This window comes from Erpetoichthys calabaricus, chromosome 1 (genome assembly GCF_900747795.2).
Source record: "Erpetoichthys calabaricus chromosome 1, fErpCal1.3, whole genome shotgun sequence".
Classification (NCBI taxonomy): domain Eukaryota; kingdom Metazoa; phylum Chordata; class Cladistia; order Polypteriformes; family Polypteridae; genus Erpetoichthys; species Erpetoichthys calabaricus.
Window position 1 is genome coordinate 61,347,790 of NC_041394.2, and position 20,785 is coordinate 61,368,574.

General features: G+C 37.5%; 2 protein-coding genes across 2 annotated transcripts in view; one reads left to right on the forward strand and one right to left on the reverse strand.

The window, feature by feature from the left end:
- Positions 1-1,664: 1,664 nt before the first annotated feature.
- Positions 1,665-12,579, reverse strand: polr1h (RNA polymerase I subunit H). The gene is made up of 5 exons (XM_028800639.2): positions 12,258-12,579; positions 6,433-6,570; positions 3,121-3,224; positions 2,763-2,872; positions 1,665-2,459 (listed from the first exon to the last, which is right to left on the reverse strand). The coding sequence occupies exons 2-5, from the start codon at positions 6,557-6,559 to the stop codon at positions 2,435-2,437; spliced, it is 366 nt and encodes a 121-aa protein (XP_028656472.1). The 5' UTR covers positions 6,560-6,570; positions 12,258-12,579; the 3' UTR covers positions 1,665-2,434.
- Positions 12,580-12,722: 143 nt separating this feature from the next.
- Positions 12,723-20,785, forward strand: part of ddx39b (DEAD (Asp-Glu-Ala-Asp) box polypeptide 39B) — a 50,584-nt gene continuing 42,521 nt past the window's right edge. The window contains exons 1-3 of the mRNA XM_028800600.2: positions 12,723-12,871; positions 19,771-19,989; positions 20,498-20,625. Coding sequence (XP_028656433.1) covers positions 19,779-19,989; positions 20,498-20,625 — 339 coding nt within the window. The 5' untranslated portion in view covers positions 12,723-12,871; positions 19,771-19,778. The remainder of the gene's footprint in view (positions 12,872-19,770; positions 19,990-20,497; positions 20,626-20,785) is intronic.

The window sequence follows — 20,785 nt, forward strand, 5'->3', positions numbered from 1 at the left end:
GGTCAAATATTTGATGAAGACACTGTGTCTGATTATTCATCAGGAGGAGAGGTACATTTTCCAAATAATGTTTGATCAAACTCCACTCTGATCAGTCCCATGTGCCCCAATCACATTTGGAAATCCTGGTAATGAGAATGTTAGGCTGATTGTGAGATTCTTCATGGAACTGTGGGTGTTTTTACTTGTGTATTACCTACCTGCAATGGCATGGAACGCCTCTTTTAGTGTCTGCACACACAGGTGTCCAGGAAACACTATGAAAACCGATGGAAATATTTCAGAGCCAAACAGACTTTACGAATTGCCTGGCAAACTGCACTTTTAGTTAGATTTTCCGCATCGGCTACAGTATATAAAAAAAAAAAGTGCCACTTGTAAAAAACCTCAAAGCCATGCATACTGTCTATGTGGTTGTGAGAGCCCGACTTCGCCTAGTTTGACTTCGAATATAAGGTGCTAATAAATCTTTGAGGTACAATATTCCCCCTTGGCTAAAGCGGTATCTTTCGAAAAGAATTTCCTCCGGGAGCAATAAAGGATCTTGCAGATCATGCAAAACCCTCTCTATATGAAATTCTCTTCTTATAAATTGTGCACCAATATCAATTGGTCACTCATTCATGAACGGCAAAGCCATGACTGGATGACTTACACGCACCGTCACTGATCACGTGTGCAAACGAATCCTTGTTCATGTAGAACAAACCTGCTCTGAGCAGGTTTGCGGATTAGGATGTGTTGCTATGACAACACTTCCAGCAAGAGTTTCGAAAAACCGACAGATCCAGGATCAGGCCAAATCGTCAACAATTACATCCGGCTAAATGACTAATCCATGTACGAAAAATACCCCCCAGGACAGATAAAAGTATACCAGAGCCTTTAAGGTTAAGTTTTCTGCTTCCTTACATACTACATACCAAATACAAGTGTCATCTGCATCAATGAAGAAAATATGTTAAAATGGGCAAAAGACAGACATTGGACTTCTGGGAGATACCAAAACGTTTATTTTAACCATTTTTCTTTTTTTGACGGTTTCAGATGTTTTTGTCTTTGAAAGTCTGTTTCTAAGGACAGCTTTCTGAAGTTATATTTTCTTTTACTGTGATATTATTGATGTTACATGGCCTTTCAAGTTACCAAATTGGAACCTCATAATACTTTTATTGGATGTTTTAAAATCTGTTACGTACGAGTATACCTCCTGATGGAGTGGTACCCCTTTCAGAGTTGTTTCCTACCTTGTAAGAGCTGCAAGGAAGGGCAGCAGTTCCACACAACACTGAAATTGATAAGTGGGCAAGAAAATGGTTGTTGTATACAAGCCAGTTCTTTTCACCTCTATAAACCACAGCATTGTTCTGGCTCTTCACTGCAGCACTCTACCCTTTCAATAAACCCTTGGTAGTACATGTATTGACTATACTTCCCAAAGGAACGATCTAATGTTAAAAATAACCTGACATTAATACTTCAATGCTTTTGTTCATTGCCAGTAATTCTTCAGTCAGACATAAAGAAAGGTTTTTTTATGGTTTTTATAGACCTATGTCTATAAGTAATACCAGAACTATTTTCATATTTCACATGATAGTAAAATTATGTTTTAATTAAAAAATAAAAAAAAAATCATATGACCATATCCTGAAACCACTTCCTCAAGTATAGGCTTGCCTAATTTCCCACCACTTTCTGTGGTCTTGGCTATCTTTATTAGAAAAGGCACATTTTCTCTGGATAACTAACATCACCTGTATCCATATTGTCTTTGGCCTAACTTCCTCCATTTATTTAACAGTACTAATTGTTCACCCAGTCATTCTTTTTTTTCTCTTCCCATACCTAAACTACCTCATCCCATTTCTGCAACCCTTTTAGTGTTATTTCTAGTTCTTTAATTCACTACTGACATAGTGGATGAGCTGAAATTTAAATGTACTGCAGCTTTATATTCTGAAGGCAAGTGCATGTAATGGGAAAAGGATAATTTTCCACAAGATAATTCAGTTGATATGCATGTATTTAAGAAACATGTTTATTCCTGTCCTGAATTATTTCCTAACATTTCTTTCAAAATGTGGCAAAATGATAAATCTCTATGAACCCAACCAGTATTTCTTGGATTTTATTTAGGGAAATTGCAGGTATTCATGAACATAGCTACATCATCAGCTTTGACTACTTTGTTGAGAAAGTTTACTATACATTCTGTACATGTTTTAAATGTGAAATAAAAGAATATTCTGATTTAAATGAAAAAAAAAAAACCCAAACAAGTCATTTTTATATTCAGGAAATATGGGTAAATTATACAATATAACTTTTAAAATGTACTTTTAACCTTTTATAATCCTAAAAAGCTGTTTCATAAGAACGCTTATATTGACACAAGTGTGTGAAGGATGAAGAGTTTGGTAAGAGTGAAGCATCATGAATCTTCTTTTTCCTGATATCTAAAAATGAAAAGCCAAGATAATCATTAGTTACTAATACGTGTAGGGCTGATGGAGAATCAATGCAAAAGGATACAATTAGAACAAAAAACTGTCTCATTCATTGGTGGAATGCAAAAAAGTCACTGGTTTTAGAAAGAATGAAAGGAATTCTAGAGTGACTTGTACTAAAACTATATTTTTTAAAATCACATATTTACACTTTTTTTTTTAATTCATGTTTGTCAAGGAGCACAGTTGGCTAATAATTGCATATTCATAGTTTCCATACTACTATTGGCCTTATTTTTGCAGCAGACCTACCTGCAGCGAGTACAGGTGAAGAAAACTGTTTGACCTTCATCAGCAGACCTCATTTGTCGGGTATGGTATACCATTCCCTCATTTCCACATCTTGCACACTTTCTGTCAGTCTATAAAAAGACAAATGGGAAAGTATCAATTTCCATTGGCTGTATGAAGAAAAGTAATCCACTTAACACTTTCTTCCCCTCTACATAAAACCCTCTTACCAATGGACACACCGGTCTGCTGTTTGCAGCAGTATCACTTTTAATTTAGAATGAAAGCAGCTAAATTTGTTTAACATTATGGATATTCTCATTTTAACAAAGGTGGTTATTTCCCATTAATAAAAAAGCTGTGTATCACCATCACTTACAACAGGGCCCTTCAGTTCTTCCCCACCAACTATTTCTGCAGATACAGATGAAGCTTCTAGGCTGTTAAATGTGAATGAAGACTTGACAGTGAATGACTCAAACTCTGGAAAATAAGAAGCAAATGGATACAACAATTCTGTTAGATGCAGTTGTATTGCTACACAAATACTCAAGCTAGCTCCTCCAATTGGACTGAAATATGAGTTTCCAGGTAGCAATGCTTGTTTTAAATTATTTTGTAAAGAAATGTTTGACAATAAAACAGAGGCCCAGTAAACAATACCAGAACAAAAATGAAGACAAACCAAATGATTAATATATACTATATTAAGTTTCAGAACAAAGACTATCAGGGCAGCAACAAAACAGCAAGCCATTTCTGAATAGTGAACTGTTACCGCCACCTTATCTTATAAAAGAAAATCTTGGGTCGAGATGTGATCATCTCGGAGAGACACTCTGAAGTTTCACGAGACTAGCACGTCACACCCTACTTACAATTTCTCGGAGACAGTTTAACGTCCTGCGAGACAAGGAAGTGAAACAAAAGGACAGCTGCTGTACAGGCTTTTGAATGATAGTCACACATCTCGTTAGCAGCAAGGCAGCAGCTGATTCGTCCACATCTCCTCAGCATGCGTTCAGCAACTGACAACCCCCCCAACACGCGTGTGGCAGAGACCTGAAGTGGCTAGCGTGAAGCGTGTCCTCGGCATATATAGGCATGAGAATCTTGTCTGTACTTTGCAAATTTATCACCAAAAGAAATACACAGAGACATTAGACATAAAAATGTAAGGCTAAATCACAACTGCACAAAAGAAAAGCTATACAAGTCCACAGACCTATTATTTGATGAGAAGACAACTCCAGAGCATATTACTCAGTGATTGTGTCTTTTCTCAAGTTATTGGAATTTTTGTCCTCAGATATGACCAAAATTGCACTTAATTTATCTACCATATCATTTGATATTGCTAGCTTCTCAAACAGGAAATAAAAAAAGCATACATTTTCAAAATATGGGTTTCCATTACATTTACAAAAAAGCGACTTGTATAAAATAGAAGAAAAAACATTTTGGGAGACATTGGTAATTTAAGTTAATATAATCTAAGAATAAAATACACTACTATTCGTTAAACTGCATAATGCTATAGATGAGTTGCGTCAAATTAGAAAAAACTTTTTATAACTTTTGAATATGTTAAATACTATGCTACTAATATGCAAATTACTTGAAACACTGTACTACATTTTTGATGAATTAATCATATTATCCCCTAATGTTTCAACTATTTCCCATTTAGTGATTTCTCAAATAACTGCTTAAAAAATCTAATTCAGCATTTACTAATAAAATTACAATTCAAATGAGAAGGACAAAAGGAAAACAAGTTTATTTAAAATAACTACATTTTTTTGTATTGCCAAAGACAAGCTTCTCATCCTAGTTTAAGTTTTGGAGTCAATAAGATAAGTTCTATACTTTTTCTTTCTTGCAAAAGAAAATCTTAAAAGACTCTGGTCAATTAATGAAAGCGTTAAAACTTAACCTCCCATCATACTCCACAACTTCTTTCATTTTCAATTGTTACCTTTATTTACAAAATCTTAGCGAGTCCTAGACATATGTGACACATGCCTTTGAAGCCAGCCATATAGTGGGTTACCCTCAAAAACCCTCTCATAGCAGTATGCGACTGGACTTGCCATAGATAAATACAGCCACCAGTGCTGTCAGGCAGCATGTAAATTGTCTGTCAAAGAGGTAACTTTGCGGTACACTGGAAATTAGAAACTGTGTTTCCCCGAAAATAAGACCTACTCTGAAAATAAGCCCTAGCATGATTTTCAGGCTGCTCTGTAATATAAGCCCTACCCCAAAAATAAGCCCTAGTCAAGATCATCAGCTGAAAAGTAAGCCGCCTAAGGCCAGGTTTATACTTCACGTGATGTGACTCATGTACCTGAAACATCCATTAAATTCTAAGGACACCTTGCCAGAATATCTCTGAAAAGGATGGTTAATGATTACATACATCAATTTGGGGATGCGCCCATTCCAGCAGCATTGGCGCAAAACAGAAACAAAATCCCTGGATGGGGCATCAGCTCATCACAAGGTGAACACAAGCACACACATACACTGGTGTCATTGTAGCTTCACCAAATCCCCAAACCTTCATGTCTTTGGATGGAAAGCTGAGCACACTGTGGAAACCCACCAGGAAAACATGCAAACTCCAGGCTGGGATCACCAGGGACGTGACTCTCTGCGAGACAGCAGCGCTACTGCTCTGCCACCGTGCCACCCCATATGTGTAACTATTAACTTTGTTTAAATAATGAATACTGTTAACAATTTATCTGTAAATGTAACATACATATTGTAATGCATTTGATCAAGAAAGTGATAAAGTATAAATCTAAGAATTCTAAATGTCCAGAGAGCTGGAATATCATAAATTGAATGTGTTCTGGGTGGCGATCTATTGCTGCTTGCCGCTGCTGTCAGGTCCAGAGGAAACCCCAGAAGCGCGTTGCGATTAACAACTGGGTCGGTTTTAAGATGACGTTTACAATGGACTACATTAATGATAAAGTAAACTACAAGGTTAAAGTGGACATTTCGAGTTTAAAGCCAAAATTTCCACTTTAAATCACAAAATAGACATTTTCATTATGTCCTTTTTTTTTTCTCTGTGGCTCAAATACGCCGCCATACATTCTGATGGTATTGTAAAGGTGTTAAAAAAAAAAAAAAAAAAAGACGGACAGAAGATGGTATGTGAGATTTTTAAAATGTGTTGTGTCATTACTTTGGGGAATATGCGATGCTTGAATATAAAAGCAGCATGAATACATTTGTATGTCTGCATTTTGCTTCACCACATCGAACCAATCATCAAACAACGAAGCAGACACATCGATCTGCAAAGGGGCTGGAGTAGCAAGAAATTCAGGCAGGAATTCAGGGTTTGAATGTGGAGAGTTATGACGATATTCCAGAAGAAGATGACATGACTGTATTTGGATAAATGTACATTGTTGTACATGAATAAATACAAGATATCCCTTGAAAATAAGCCCTAGTGCATCTTTGAGGAAAAATTAATATAAGACCCTGTCTTATTTTCTGGGAAACACAGTATGTGGAAAAGTCATGGGACAGTCAGGTGATCTGTCATACTTTACAATTCCTAGTTGCATAATCTAAAATCCTCAAGGAAATCAGATCCAGCAATTATGATTCCTAACTTTTGACATGCCCTTGGATTAAAAATTGTATATCATGCCTCCAGAATTACCTCGCACGTCAATGGAGAACTGACATCTTGGACATTTAACAACATTCTCAAAGCTGGGTAAAGGAAGAACTGTGCCACATTCTGGACAGAAATCTGTCACTCCATGAAAAGCAGAGCCAGTATTCATCTCATATAATGCTGCAAAAGGAATAAAATAAAATTAGTAAACAATTATTTATAGAATTTCAATTTTAGGAAACCCAAGGTGAAAGTCAATGATGTATTTTACTAGAAATACAAGCAAATTGTTTGAATGTTAATTGTACCTACCTTTATTTATTAACATATTATATACAATATACTGTATAAACAGATTTGTTCCAAAAAGCTTATTTGTACTAGCTTTCAATAAATTCAAATAATTTTTCTAAGCTTATTTTTCTTATGTCAGACATATGGTATTTATAAAAGCAGTATTGATACCAAACATTGTTGGAAAAAAAGAAAAAAAAAGTACCTCATTTGGGGGTGAGAACTCCATTGTCACACTATTTGCCCCACAAAGAATATAATAAAAAACACACATTGTGATTTTATAAATCATTTAACATTGGTGTTAACATTATTGGTTCTGTTTGATGAAACAAATGTTAATTTTGTTATTTCCAGCTGCAATGCACTTCCTGGCATTTGAAATTAAGGCATGATCAAGTTACCCAGATGCCTGGTAAAAGTTTCCACATACTGACTAATAAAATGTGCTATGCTTCTGAAAATAAAATCTACTATATAAACAATACAAGCAACAGTCGATTAGCTATAGTAACTGGTTGTTCCCTGTGTGCGGCATAAAATCTGCTTTTGTAATTATAAGTATATAGCCAGCATTCTATATATTCTGTAATTACAATTAGTTTAAAAAAATTACTTGTAACAGTTTGCAGAACATACACAGAAAACACATTGGGTACATTCTAAAAACAAGCAAATCACAGAAAAAGTAAAAAGATTAAAAGGTTCAAAATGTGCTATGTTACTGTGTCACCCAGGCCCAATATGAGAAATCTGAAATGCACGCATAACTCGGGAGATGTTGAATACACTGGCAAATAAGGCAAAGATCGGACAGCAACTCCATTATTGACAATAGCCAGGTTTCCATCCAAGGAGTTTTTGCGAAAAAATATTTAGCGCTTCAAATTTTTTACCGATATAGCTGATGGAAATGCTAATTATCGATGAAATGTTGTACATGTCGACATAATATTTTTCCGTTTAACTTTAGCGCATAAATTCCATGTCGATACTTCAGATGTCGCAAAAACTACATTGGAAACAGTTTTTTGTCGGAAAAAAGGGCTTTAACGCAAATAAATGTGTCACATTTTCATCACGTGCAATCAAAACGAGAATGGCGGAGCGGCTCGCATGGTCTGATGAAGAGAGTTTTTTTTTTTGATTAAACGTCGTTATTTTGTATTAATTCAAATTTCAGTTTTAATTAAAAACCTTAAGGGAAGCAGGTTAATTCAGTTGTTATCGCACTGTGAAGGGATGTTGAAAGGTAGGCTCACCTGTACAGATCCGATGCTGCAAACACAGCTGCATCATGGGCACTTCCAGGAGTGCCAACGCAAATGTCTCGTATCATGCACCTGTCATCAACAAGGGCCTGGAGAACAATAGATGGCCACCCTTTGCGATTAATGTAATCGCGGTAGCCTTCCGTCGGGGGAAGAATAGGCACATGCGTGCCATCCAGCGCACCGTAAATCTGTGGCACAAGATGCACCAAGGAATTGCGGTATGCAATTTCATTGGCCTCCGCTACAGTCGGAAGTCTGATATAACGCCGCATTAATTTTTCTTTAATAGCGGTGCACACAGCATATACACATCGATGGACGGTAGTTTTACTAACCACGAAAGTTTCTCCAACTACTCTATACTCGGCACAGGTTGCCAGCTTGTAAAGGGCGATGGCAATCCGCTTTTGGGTTGGAACCGGTGGGCGGGGGCAACCTGTGATGGGCGCAACATCAGGACTGATGAATCCACACAACATGTCAAACGTCGGCCGTGTCATTATAAAATGTTGCAGCCAGAGATTTTCTGTTAAGTGTCTCTCCACCACCTCCTCCCAGAAGGTCTTATTCCATCGTCTCTCCCATACCCGTGGGTTTCGTCGCACTGGGGTACTTTCTTCGAGCTCTAGGGCTATTCAGACAAGCAACTGCTTCATTCTGCTGTCGTCTTCGGATATTATGTACAATTCCAATTATTTGTGAAACTGAAATAACAGTAAGCTGGCAAATTTCAAAAAACTGTCTGAATAATCTCTCCATTTCTTTGTTTAGTGGAGGGGGTGTAACGTGGAAAACAAAAGGTAGATAATTTGCGACATACACAAAATTATGTATGGAAACGGCTCAAGGGCAGATTTTTTTCGCGATACAACAAAAGTTATGCGACAGTTCGTTTTGGGGGGGGATGACGTCATCACGCACACCATTTTATCGATAAAAAGCCAGTTTGATGGAAACAGGCTGGAGACAGCAAATTTCGCACATTTTTTTTACGTATATTCTGTTTGTCGATAACAAAACGTCGCAAAAAACTGGATGGAAACTTAGCTAATGACACAGATTTCAAGACCCCATGTAAAATCATGAACAATAGGTTAATCAAAATGTCAGTAACACTAAGTATCACTCTGGGACACCATAAATGGAAAGATTACACAAAACATAATAAGTCAATAAATAAAGATTATTTTAATCATTTAAAAATAAATATAAGCAACCTCAGCAGCAGCTCTAATGAACAAACATCCTGCTAAATAGTACATCTTTGGCTTCTGGTAGGATGCATGTGACTTTTACAGCTTTGGTAAGTAGAGCATTCCACAGTCTACGGCCCTACAGAAAAGGCTACTACTCCAATGGCAGATTTAGATATTTTGACAGTTTAAAGACAACCCATATCCAGTGATCACAACACAGGCATTATTAAATTATGGAAGTTAAAAGGGGGACTAAGCCACTTCATATGTTAAAAGATGTGTTTTAAAATGTCAGCTCCAAACTTACTCAGAAGCCAAAATAGTAATTTGAGTAACACACTCAGTGTGATGAGTTAGCATTTACATCTTTATGCAGGAGCATTGGTGTTTAGGGGAATGCAACCATCATTTCACTTTTATCATCATTCATAATGGCAGATGACACTGCTGCTTCACAGCTGCTGAATCCTGGTATCAAATTCCAGCACAGTCGACATGTTAGGTTAACTGGCGATCCTAAACTGTGTGATATTTTTTTTTTTGACCATATCAAGTTTGTTCTCTGCGTTATGTTGGATACTTCCAGAACAAGTCCTGGCAGTCTCAAAACTAGTCTGCTTTAGGAAGTATTGATGATGAATGAATACATCCATTATGACTTCATTATTCTTTAAGTGGTCACTTTGTATACTACAGTATACCTAGTCAACAGAAAACTAGCCCCTCACAGCTGGAGTGCTGGGTCAAAATATTGGCAAAGGGATGCTAGCTTCTGTCAAATCCAGTGTTGTCCTAACAGTTAGCTTGTAATGGCCCTTAACTCCAAACAATTTTCTCCCAGGATCCGACTGGGAAGGCTGTATTGTGCAGAATGAATTGTCACATTCCTAAAACTATTTCATTACTTTTCCAGTATTCTGGCATGAATCATTATTTGGATGAACAACTAAATTAGCAGAAGGGATATACTGCTGCTACTAATCACTTAACTATCAGAAATGTTCAGATATTAAAAGGCATTCAAACATGGGGTATCTTTAGACAAGACTAGCAAAGTGTACTGTAAACACACACCCTACACTATCACACAGCCACCACTTGCCTGTGCTGGTGCCAAAAATACAGCTGATGTGAGTAACCAGAATGTTCAACTTTGGTTTTACATAAAGCTACTGCCTTTTTTTTTTCCCTAGGTATTTCATCTGGCAGCACTTCTGAGCAGCCTGCTAGCACGGATACACCGAATACCTGCTGATAAAACTGCATATTAAACAAGAAATGTGGAAGAATAATCCTCAAAGCAGTGGGACTGCATGAAAATTACTAAATTGTATAGGGAACTACATACTATCTACAGTGACAAAAGAAACTAAAAAATGTTTGACAAAGCAGGAATAATGTATATTTCATGACAGGGTATAAAGTACTTAATAACAGAGGTTAACCTGAATCATTAATAAATGGATTGATGGTGGTTCATCCATCCATTATCCAACCCGCTATATCCTAACTACAGGGTCACGGGGGTATGCTGGAGCCAATCCCAGCCAACACAAGGGTGCAAGGCAGGAAACAAACCCCGGGCAGGGCACACACATTAGGGACCATTTAGGATCACCAATGCACCTAACCTGCATGTCTTTGGACTGTGGGAGGAAACCAGAATACCTGGAGGAAACCCATGCAGACACAGGGAGAACATGCAAACTCCACGCAGGGAGGACCCGGGAAGTAAACTGTACCACCATGCCACCCTTGATGGTTCTTAAACCTACAAATTGTATTTAGCAGGCAGCATGGCATAGTTAAGTCTGTAGACTCAAACTCTGTGATTTTGTGAGTTCAAATCCTGACACTGTGTGACCATGAGCAAGTCAAGTCACATGCCTGTGCTCCAATTGGAAAAGTAAGGAAATGTAAAGAATTGCATCTCAAAATGTAAGTCACCATTAATAAAGGTGTCAGCCAAATAAGTAAATGTAAATTTGAAAACCGCTTTTGACTCACCATCTCACTTTTATTCCTACTAGCTAGCATTTTATTAAATAAGCAAGGGGTGCACTTTTTGCCTGAAACAAACTTTTAAAAATTAAAACTTAAGATTTTTTCTAAATTATTACTTCAATTTAAACATTGCGATCATAATGACTAAATATTGTATATTGGTATCATAATCATTCTCGGTCCCAACACAAGATGCACAATACTATATACACTGCAGCAACTGAGCAAAATTAACCTAGCTGAGAAACTTAACATTTCTTCATAGACATCGGCTCTCTGACACCTTCTAAGAGAAAAACATTTATCACGTTCTATTCTCTCCTTTTTCCGTTTTCACAACTACATGACTTCAACAGTGTTAAGATTTACACAGTATTAACCCTACATGTTTGACACACTGAAAACTACTGATCAAGGAGCCACCATTCTGGCCATTTTTCCTATGCCCAGTCGTTGCCCATATGAAGTTTGCAAGTTCTCTCTGTTAGTTCTGCTCGACTCCAGTGTTCCATCCACAACCCTAAAGATGTGCTGATTAAAATCAGCCGTGTGTGAAGGACTGGTGTCATGTTCACAGCGGTTTACTGCCTTTTCCTAAGTGTTATCTAAATAGGCTCTGAGACGCCAGTTAAGGTTCGCTTCTAGTGTGCATTTGACACCTGCACTTTACTCATAGATAACTTGTCTTGAATTTTTTATTAGCAAACAGCGGGTAAAAATATCTTTTACTTGCACCATTATAGCGTTCAGACCTCCATTATGAATACGTACAGGAAAGTATCGACTTCCTCCTGCTAGCAAGAACTACATAATACAGTCACAACTTACAGAACTCTATATTAATTTATCTTCATCCACAAAATATTAATGATTTTGACCAATCATAACTTTTTTTTCTGCGACTTTGCCAATCAATAGGACCACCAGAACATCTCAAACACACGATGCTTCACGGTCAAAATCATTCTATAGGCCTTTTGAACGATATTTACAGCATTTCTAAAACGTACGGCCAAAGTAAATAATTACGTGTTGTAATTAATTTCTAAATGCAAAAATGTGTGTGGCAATATCTTCAGTACTATAAACGTATGCTCACCTGTTAATAAACGTGTCCGTCTGTAGTATACGGCCAGCCGACACCACTGTTTAGTCTGTCCCAAAGCAATTTGAGGGTAAAAGTCCCATCAGCGCCATCTATAGGGTCGGAGAGGATCGCAGTCGCCACTAAAGTTAGAAATTGGACAAATATTTTTTCGTCGTATGCAGTGCACAATTCTATTCTTCGAAAAGACATAAACAATATATACATTTGATTGTTTCACTCTATGGAGTAAAGTACAATTTGACAAAATGTTGAACATTTAAGGCAACTATTCATTTTCATTTTTACATTAGGGACTCCATGCCATTTCAGCAAAAGATTTAGAATTAGAGCCTAATTAAGCGTGGTCTGTAAATACGAAGCAAAGACCTGGCTTGCAATTTATTTTGACAGGCAAAATTCAAGATATAGCAAAACTAGTTCAATTAACTGTAAAGGGAAAATGAAAATCCGTACAATTACTGTTAGACACACTGTTTATAATGCCATGTTTTGAATCAGGCAATCAGGCGGTCAGCCTAGTGCGTGGACCCTTCCGGCTGGCGGTCTCTCACAGAGAAAAAGCTTCACTCGACAGTTCAACGGTGGTGCTTGTGTTGCATTTAAAGGTAAGGCTGGCGGATTTATGTTTCATTTGGTGCAAATATGCGCGCTTGACCTGCACATGTGATTTGTGTGTATTACAAAGTTTTAAAAGTGATGCGTCGCCAATTTAATTTCGTTTTGGCATATTTACATCTATAAAATATTAGCAAGGCCTGCAAGTGAGTTACTGTACCGTCAGTGGTAGGCGAGGAAAAGGGAGGGCGTGCTTGAAGTAGGCCGTGCGATTGTGAATAAAATCTTAAGTAAATTATGAAACGGTCATCTGGTTTAATCTTGTCGATCCTCCGTTGTGTGTGTTATCAGCTATCTTTACAGTAAGGAGAAAACAATACGTTTCACAATCTAAAATTAGAAATTTCGTTTACTTAAAAAAAAAAAAAAAAGCTTTGTGCGCTACGCAAATGACGTCAGACGTTTGTTTCGGGGCAGCCTTTGGTGCAGCTCATTGACAGATTTACGTGAGCATTGTTATTTTGGGGACAAATAGTAGGATTAGAAAATGGGCAGCATTTTCATTCACTTGAAGTATAGAAAAGCCGCGATATGAATAGAATGTATTTTATTACTTGAAAGTTAGTCATTTTATGATTTTTACACACACGATTTGTGTTTAATGATCCTTTTGCCCAATATAATTTAATCTTCACTGTAAATATATAGTTTCAGTAGTATATTTTTACTTTGTATGTGTTTACTATTGTACAGTTTGAAATCAACGTGAAATGATAGTTTGAGACATGTGGCCTTTTCGCTCAGTGACTGTTAATCCATAAATATAAATCTGTTTTATTTATATTCATATATATATATATATATATATATATATATATATATATATATATATATATATATATACATTTTACTTGACTTGTCATTTTGTAAATGTCAAATACAGTAGGCTAGTCACAAGCAGTGTAATCTCTATATTAAAACAAGTCTGTCAGTGGTGGTCTTTGAGAGTTTTATATTTAGTTAAACAACTGAGCAACATGTTTAGGAGACAGGACACTGTGCTGTGAACATATAGTATCACCTGCAGTGCTAAAAACATGCTAGTACCATCAGTACACAAGTATGTCTTACTAAAGTCTACCAGGATAGGAATCGCAGTATGATTATTTTTCCATAATTCCTAACACCTTATCACCTAGGTTTCAAAGATGCATTCTTTCTGTCCTTCAGTTTCAACATGGGCTAGATCTCCGGAGGTCTGGCTAGGTTCCACTGTGCAGAAGGTGTCGCCAAAAAGATCTAGTGTCTTTGACTTCTTTGAAGCAGGAACACATATTCTGGAGTGACACAGAAAACAAGACTTAATTATGCTGTACAAAATAACTATTATTTAAGTATGTGCACTTTCAACAAAAACAAGCAATATACACGCCTTATTCGTTGTTTTCAGCATAGGACATGTTAGGATGAAAATTAAGATTTTGGTCACAAGATGAGTGTGGCCAATGGAGAGACAGAATACTTAAGGACTATCAGCTGTGTTTGAGACACTGGCAAGTTGCATATCTCTCCTCTTTACCCAGAAAAGGCAGCTTTTAAATTTGAAGTTTAATTCAGACACTCTGTGTGGGACTCACCGCACATTCCCCAATTTCCTGTTCAAGCACCTTAGCCATAGTTTGTTTCATTTTTATTATCAAAGTGCATTTTCCTCTGTAACTTGGAAGTGATTCAGATATTTAGTTTGAAGTGGTGCATTGACAGAGTAGAGTGGGCTGCTATTCTTTACACATGGATGGTGGTAGCATCTTTCAGTGGTCTGAGTAGCATAACAACTTCTTCAGCGGCAGTGACGTCATTTATGCATATCACCTGTACCAAGTTTTCTGTCCAGGCGTGAGACACACACTGTAGCTTGCTGTTCCAAAAATTGTTTCAGCATATTGAGTGAACAATTCCAGAGAGTTATAACGTCCTGTTTTAGATTGTGTTCTGGAACTCTAACTTCTACTTCTTTTCTAAGACTGTGATAGTTACCTTGCTGTGTTGAAAAAAAGTCACAACCCATCTCACCCTGCCCAAGTGCTGTCCTGCAACAGTACATTTCAGGCCTTTCTGTGTTGCCAGATTAATTGTATGCATGAAGCATTTAATATGGGGTGATAAATTTGCCTCTTGGCTGGCTCTGAACATGCTAGCATAATCGCTCACAAGAGCAGGTTTTTTGTTTTGCATATTCCACTCCTTACATGCTTCTGTCAACACTGCCCTAGTGTTTACTCCTGTGTGCGTGTCATTCAACATATAAATTTGAAGAACATAATTCTTCATTTTTCTAGACAGTGTTGATGAAATGGAAGGTCATTGTTACATTGGCTTAGGTTATGCATGATGTCCAACCATCTGATGTTGCAGGACTTGCCATGCATCCATTAGTTTGCATTTAATGTCGTCTTCACAGCTTCAGTACGCAGGTTTCCCTGAAGTGTTTTTGAGAGGGTACATTGTATTTCGTCTCCAATGTGTGCAATAGTTCACAAAAGTCTTTATTGTTCACCACACTGTAGGACTTCATATCCTTGCAAATGAGATGACAGATGTAACATTCATTGCTTTTTTGAAATTGTGGGTAAATTTTTGAGGGAAAAAAGGTTAACAATGCATGTATGGGAGTTTTTTTTTGTGAAAGAGCCAACAGCTCAAGTTTTAAAGTGAGCTTAACAGGTTTGTGGTATTTCCTGAGTATCTTAACTCACTCTTACATTTTTTGCAAACAACAGAGGTCTTGACTGTCTGTTCATTATACTGTATTTTCTGAAACCAAAATGTTTCCAAAGTCATGATTTCTTGCCAATGGGAGCCTAAAACCCTTTTCTTGCCTTCTACTGCTCAGAATACTGGTAGACTACTGTTACATTATTAGGCACTTTAATGTTAGCACTAGCATGTAAGCAAGGCAGACTGCCTCAAGCTTACACGCATGGCATCACATACAGTACAGGTGTGTGCAGGGAGGAATAATGTTGGAACAGCTGTGAAAATAACTACAGACACATCCATATTTGTGTCACATTGATGATACTGAATTGTGTGCTATTTCACTGATGCATTGGTACAGATTATTGGAATGTTATACCCCTAGCCCCAAGCTAAGCTGTATGTGGGATGGTAAATTTGTCTTCCAGGTCGGAGCTAGACAAAGCCTGCTTCACAGTGTCATGTAAAGCTCCTGTGGACTGCTGTGACTTTGAAACAGGAGGCTGAAAGTGGGAGCTGTATTTTAATTTAAAAAAAAAAAAATGGACAGAGTAAGCACCAAAGTGACAGGGTCTCCCATGGCCTTAACAATGAGAGAGTTGTAAATAGTTATTAATTGCATTTTGTTGTGTGTGTTTGATCAAAAAAAAAAAAAAATCAGTGAAGTTTTGTTCCTTGTATATGGGACAGATCATTACCATATTAATGCGAAGAATATAGCAAGCAGCACATCTGTAATGTCCAAATCAATTTCCTGGAATTGATTCAGATATGAAAGATCGGATGTTGAACAAACTAAGGTAAAATGTAAAGGATGCAAAAGGACAATAGCAGTTAGAAGTGACAGCTCATACTGATTATTTCATCACTTAAAATGAAAACAGCAGAATGGAACTGGTATGAGATAATATAGGACAAAGTTAAAGCCTGTTCCCAACCAGCAGCTTCCGAGTTTTCTTTACCCTGGTTTAGCATGTACCACACAAGGCTCCCTGTTATATATCCCGTTATTAGACAGGGTGATTTCGTTTAGAGCAGGGCATGCCTTGTCTCAGGACGGAGGAAGAAAACGCCAGACCTGTACATCAAGCCTTTTTACCCTGCAAAAGTAGCTTGGCTATAATGGGGACGAGAACAAGCAGGCTGTTTGTAACAGGTGGTCGGATGGCTATCAGAGCACAGTTGCATAAACTCCTCAACAGGCAGCTCACTCTAGAGACCAGTAGTTATATTACAGTCAAGAAGTTGGCTGATGTGCTTTGGTAAATAAACTGCTTAAAGAAAGAGAGAAAGAAAGAAAGAGAAAATGTTCTTGGTAAAGTTGTTTCTTAATTATAGATCAGTGCAGTGAGGGCTGCAAAAGAGAAAAAAAATTGAAAAGTGCAGAAAGTTTAAGTAAAGGTTCTTGTATGTGATGTGAAAGGATTGTAGAGGCAACAGGGAAGAAGAATAAAGGCTGCAAATTTAAAAAGACATTTTCTTATTTTGCACTTTTTCTCATTGATAGTAAAAGTATTTAAAATTTTGCATTTCTAGGAAGGATGCAGTTGTATTTTCAGCTTGCAATACACGGACAGCCTTATTTTGTATGTGGTGTTTTTTGTTGAATGTGATTTTTATGTTAAAATATTTAATCATACATAATCTATGAATATAATTTTGTGTAATTTTGCCTAGCATTATGGTTGTGTACTTTGAATTCCAAGTGTGCATAAATCTTGAAATTTTAGGTGAATTTATACAGACTGCTCAAAAAAATTAAGGGAATACTTGAGTCACACATTGGATCTTGATGAATGAAATATAAAAGTGGAAAATCTTTACTTAGTAATGCTGTGTAATTCACTGAGAACAAAATGATTCAACAACGGTCAATGGAAACCAAAATCACCAACCCCTTGGGGGCTGGATTGAACATTATACTGAAAGTCAAAGTTAAAATTGAAATCACAGGCTGATCCACCTTGCATAAATTTCATCAAGGCAATTCATAATGTGACTCAGTGTGTATGGTCCCAATGTCCCTGTATGAACTCCCGACAACGTCTAGGAATGCTTCTGATGAGAAGGCGAATGATGTCTTGGGATATCTCCTCCAAGACTTGGATCAGATCAACAGTGAGCTCCCGAACAGACTGGCGGTACTTGGTGGTGTCCGATGCAATGATACATAATGTCCCAGAGGTTCTCAATTGGATTCAGTTCTGGAAAACATTCAGGGCAGTCAATGGCATCAATTCCTTTGTCATCCAGGAACTTCCAACACACTCTGGCTGCATGAGGCTGGCATTGTCCTACATCAGGAGGAACCCAGGGCCCACTGCACCAGCGTAAGGTATGACAATGTCTTTGAGAATTTCATCTCGCTATCTAACAGCAGTCAAGGTACTATTTCCTAGTATGTGGAGGTCTTTGCAACTCTCCAAGGTTATGCCTCCCCAGAAAATCACTGACCCACCACCAAACTGGTCATGGTGGATGATGTTGCAGGCTGCATAATGTTCACCACGGCGCCTCCAGACTCTCACATCTTTTAAATGTGCTCAGTGTGAGCCTGCTCTCATCTGTGAAGAGAATGGGGTACCAATGGTAGAGCTGGCAATTGTGGTATTCTTTGGCAAATGCCAATCAAATTGCACAGTGATGGGCTGTAAGCACAGTTCCCATTAGAGGACGTCAGGCTGTCCTGACACCGTCATAGTATGTTTTTGACAGTTTGGTAATGTGCACTCTAGTAACCAGCTGGAGGTAATTTTGTAAAGCTGTGCAGCATTTCTCCTGTTCCTTCTTGCACGCTGCTGGGTTAATGCCCATCTGTTTCTTTCCAGCTCTTCTTGTGGAATGGCCCATCTACTGGTATACTCCATGCTTCTTGCGATGGCACGTACGTTTGTGCCATCGTGGATGAGCTGGACAACCTATGCAATTTAAATTGGCTGCAGGTTCTTCCTCATGTTGCCAATAGTGACACGGACACTAGCAAAAGACAAAACTAGAGAAGAATTGGTCAGGAAAGATAAGGAGAGAGGAGTTGTCTGCGGCCACCACCTGCAAAACCATTGCCTTTTGTGGGGTTGTCTTGCTGTTTCCTCTCCTGTGCGCCTGTTGGTCACTTTCATTTGCATCAAAGCAGGTGAAGTTGATTTGCTTATGCTTCCCACCTGGACAGATATCCCTAAAGGTTAATTGACTTCGTGTTAGACTATGGTGATTAAGTGTTCCTTTAATTTTTTGAGCATTGTTTGTTTTTGGTTTTTTTTGTTTTTTTTTTTAGCTAACTAAAGTAATTGAAGCACCAGTATAAAACATAAACTAATCTAAAAACTATTATATGTATTGATACTATGTGAGTGATTATAAATGACAGTTATCTGGAGGAGAGTGAGACAGCAGTTCAAATTTGGGTAGCAACATACAATACATGCAAGTGTGTGCATGTGATTCATACATACGCCAGTAATTCAGCATAGCTGTACTTATGTTTTGTTTTTTTTTCTGAAAGGCATTAATGGCCAAGTACCGCACTCCATCAGACCATCTGTTTTTACAAAGAAAGCCCACTGTTCATTCTTCAACTTTTTTCCTTTCTAGCATTGTATTACCATATGCTGTGTTGGGTCAGAAGGTAATGGAACGCCCACACTCTGTCGTTACCGTTGCTCACAAAGTAATTTGGTTTTATATTTGACTTGCTCTAGTAATCGTAACAGATGCAAAGATCGCTACATAATACATTTATGAATGTTAATGCAAAATAAATGCGCTACATGTTGAATATACAGTTATTGCAATTGTAAAGCTTAATTCAATTAAGCCAAAAATGTAAACTCCAAATGAAAATAAAATGGCTTAGAATGCAGTTTGTCTCATAACTGTTACATAAACATTGAGCAATTCACACAAAAGAGCACTGCTAAGGCTGCTGTTTTTATTAAAAACCGAGCAGAGAGAGCATGAAGTGGATGGATGTCATTAATGTACAGCAGACCATGGCTGGCTTAGTGTTAAACTGGTAATGGTTTTCAATCTAAGCCCAACAAAGAGAACCTTTTGAATTTAATCTTCTTAACTGTGTGAATTTGCCCAAGATGTAACTTGTTTGCATGTGTTTTTTGTGTCCAATGATGATATGCGGTATGTAAAATGCTTCTTTTTTTTAATCCCCCCCCCCCCCCAATTCTCACATCTGAAGTGAAAACAATGGCTGAGAATGATGTGGACAATGAGCTCTTGGATTATGAAGATGATGAAGTAGAAAATGCAGCCACTGGTGATGTCACTGACCTACCAGCTAAAAAGGATGTAAAGGGTTCATATGTGTCCATTCACAGTTCAGGTTTCAGGGATTTCCTTCTCAAACCTGAACTGCTTCGAGCTATTGTGGACTGTGGTTTTGAGCATCCATCTGAAGGTAAATGCAATGCACATTATATGATATATAGTGTAATATATTTTATTAAGTACAAGGGTATTTTCATTTATTTCTTACAATTAAAATTAAGTGATCCAGATCTAAAACATAGAGAAGCATAAAGATTCATGTTTGTTAAGAACATCCCAAACCCATTTTGAAAATTACCTAGTGGTTCTTTTTCCCTCCTCTTTACTGATAGGTTTCGTTTATATTAGTTCTTCACCCTTTGTGGGATGAATTTAAAACCTGCACTGCCAAATATGCCAACACCATTACTATATCAACACCTTGCTTTTGCAGGTGTTTTTCCCTCAGAGGTATTTTTGTGTATAGCATGCCCTGCAGGAAGTTCAGTTCCCCTTTTAGATAAATAATGTGTTTATCAAACTTTAGAGTAGTTTGATGGAATAATGTAAACATTTTTAAATGGTAAAAATGGTGCAGTGTAACTTTTCAGGATACCCCTTTATATTCCTTATATTTCTCTTCTTCTTTACCTCCACAGTACAGCATGAATGCATTCCTCAGGCCATTCTAGGCATGGATGTTTTATGCCAAGCAAAGTCAGGAATGGGCAAAACTGCTGTATTTGTCCTAGCCACTTTGCAGCAACTTGAGCCAGTGACTGGGCAGGTGAGTCTGCTTTGATTTCTGATGCATGTAATTGTTAATTGAAATGCCTAGGTTGGCAAGAAATGTAAGAGTTAACCAAATATATCAATTTGGATAATCTGTTCTTCATGTTTACTGAAAATCAAAGTATAAAGAGACATATGCTGAAATGAAAGTCCTT